This window comes from Nuphar pumila, chromosome 10, assembly GCF_984573655.1.
Source record: "Nuphar pumila chromosome 10, dmNupPumi1.hap1.1, whole genome shotgun sequence".
NCBI classification, from domain to species: domain Eukaryota; kingdom Viridiplantae; phylum Streptophyta; class Magnoliopsida; order Nymphaeales; family Nymphaeaceae; genus Nuphar; species Nuphar pumila.
In genome coordinates this window covers 90,014,598-90,016,857 of record NC_143258.1, presented here as the reverse complement: position 1 = coordinate 90,016,857, position 2,260 = coordinate 90,014,598, and the positions used below count along the sequence as shown (strand labels likewise).

General features: G+C 40.4%; 1 protein-coding gene across 1 annotated transcript; it reads left to right on the top strand.

Moving 5' to 3' along the window:
- Window positions 1-1,675: 1,675 nt before the first annotated feature.
- On the top strand, window positions 1,676-2,260 carry LOC149827290 (small polypeptide DEVIL 4-like). The gene has a single exon (XM_090020283.1). The coding sequence runs from the start codon at window positions 1,944-1,946 to the stop codon at window positions 2,076-2,078; it is 135 nt and encodes a 44-aa protein (XP_089876409.1). The 5' UTR covers window positions 1,676-1,943; the 3' UTR covers window positions 2,079-2,260.

Here is a 2,260-nt window from a genome sequence, read left to right as displayed (position 1 = left end):
TTGAACATCACAAAAAGCAAAAAGTGCATACGCAAATCCATTATTTATGGATGCTGACATCAAAGAATACTCTCATATGAAAATAACAAATTAATATCTAAATTTAAATCCATTATGGAATATATTTAACAATTTCAAGTTTTTTTTTTAAGGCAAGCTGGGGTTAGGCAGACCCCCACCAGTTACACAACATACCATTGGGTTTTGAACTTGCAACGTCACAACACATGGTGACGTGCACTAACAGCTCCTACCAAACAAGCCGAGTCCCGTTGGTTTTGACAAAGGTTTGAGTTTTTCAGATTACTAACTAATGACTAGGGCTGCTACCCATTAAAGCATCCAAGGGGCACTAATAAAAAGAGTAAGATTCAGAGGGTGAGGGTCTAGGTGCACCCAAGTAACCTAACTGGGTTCAGGCCTGTCTGCAGTGGGGTTCCATCTGATCAGAGAAGTGGATGAACTCAATAGTTTGCATGGGCATGATTTTACTGAAGTAGGGTATACAAACCCATCTTTTACAATCTTTATCTGTAAGAGTTAGTTGGGTCTGGGATATACATGTTCAAACCTGGATCCCAAATCTGACCAGAAAACACTACAGCTGATGGGCTGCATTACTCAGGCCAGTGTCTGCATCTGTTTGGATCATATGAGGCCCATGTTAAGCCTGATCTGGACAAAAAAAATGTTACAAGTGGCATAAGTTAAGAGTAACTCAACCTGTGATCCATATCCCAGGTTAATTATGGGCTTGATTTGCAGGCCTGACTAGGGAAGGAATACAATTTGAATGCACTAAAAGGAATCCTACCATGATCATGGACAGGCACGAGTGACTCAGATCCTGATTCGGCCCAGATTAAACCTCTTTTATCTAGTAAGAGATGTAGCCAGTACAACTTTGGATCACATAAGTTAGTGATACATGAAACGGCAAAAGATTGTTAAATAAGAATGCATGATTACAAAGGCTTTGCATTAAAAATGTGGAAGAAAGAAACAACATAAAAAATGAGTTATAAAAAATTCAGAAAATAGTATATATGAGTTTAATTCAGTTTGGTTTTTATAAAACAAGGAAGAAAAAGTGGACATATATCTGAGTTTTTTTTTTTGGAAAACCAGGTTTTGCGGATTCAAATTTAAGACTCAATGTGATCAAAACCGAAGGTCTAAATCAGATCCATAGTTGAGTTTTGTGAAAAGTATTTTTCTCATTATAGGTTTTCCTGTTCTGAGCGTTTCTCTCAAAAGAACCAGTTTTTAAGCTGATTTCTTTATTGCTTTTTTCGGTTCTCAAAGTTTTATAGGAAAAGGCAGGTTTAAGTATGATTTGGACCTAGACCATATGCCTCTTTCCTGACCTTTCTCAACACATGATTCTAGTCAAGTGAAGTTCAGTGTCAAAGTTTCCACCTAGGTCCAACCCAGATTCTACACATTGACCTCCACATGATGAATGGGAACAGTGGATAAGGGGAATGGCTCATTCTTTATTTGTAATGCCAGCCACTTGCATTATAAATTAATAATATATATCTCAGTATATGATTAAACTAATCATACTGTATGTTTTTTTTTTCCTTGGAATTCAAGTGTATGGGTATGAGTAAAAGTTTCATGTATTTAATTATATCATAATGTTTTTGTCTAGGCATGCAAGTTGGCGACCATATGTGGAGTTTGTCTGTACAAACGGGGGGCAACGAACACGCGCGTTATCCCTTGCAGTTGGCACTTTATGCGACCAGGCCTTGCCTGGACTACTCACTCTAACAGCAACCTTCTCCTTATATAACACAACCCCCACTCCCTCCTCCTCCCCCTCAACCATTCAAGTGTTGTTAGCTTCATCTGAATCAAAGGCATCCGCAACCCACACACCAACAAGCATTCCTTCATTCAAGTCAAGGCTTTTTTAGTGCACAAGAGAGTTAGCCATGAAGATGGGAGCAGAGAGTCCATCAAAGAGGAGGTTGTCCAGCAGAGGACTAGGGGGAGCTCTCAGGGAGCAGAGAGCTCGGCTGTATATCATTCGGCGATGCGTCGTCATGCTCCTCTGTTGGCATGACTAGTCCCACAGGTCGAACCTCATTGGACCAGAACATTTTTGTAACTTAAGTACAAGCCAGGCCCGGGGGATCGAACCATGGGCCGCGGCTCGGATAGTTTAATTTGCCTGGAGGGTGATCTTGAAAACCTTTTTGCTGCTCTTGGTGATCTCGAGCATAGTTTGCGCAGATCGAACCACAGCCAT

Excerpts from the sequence above, each read along its gene's own strand:
- LOC149827290 (XM_090020283.1), top strand. The coding sequence starts at position 1,944 with ATGAAGATGGGAGCAGAGAGTCCATCAAAGAGGAGGTTGTCCAGCAGA.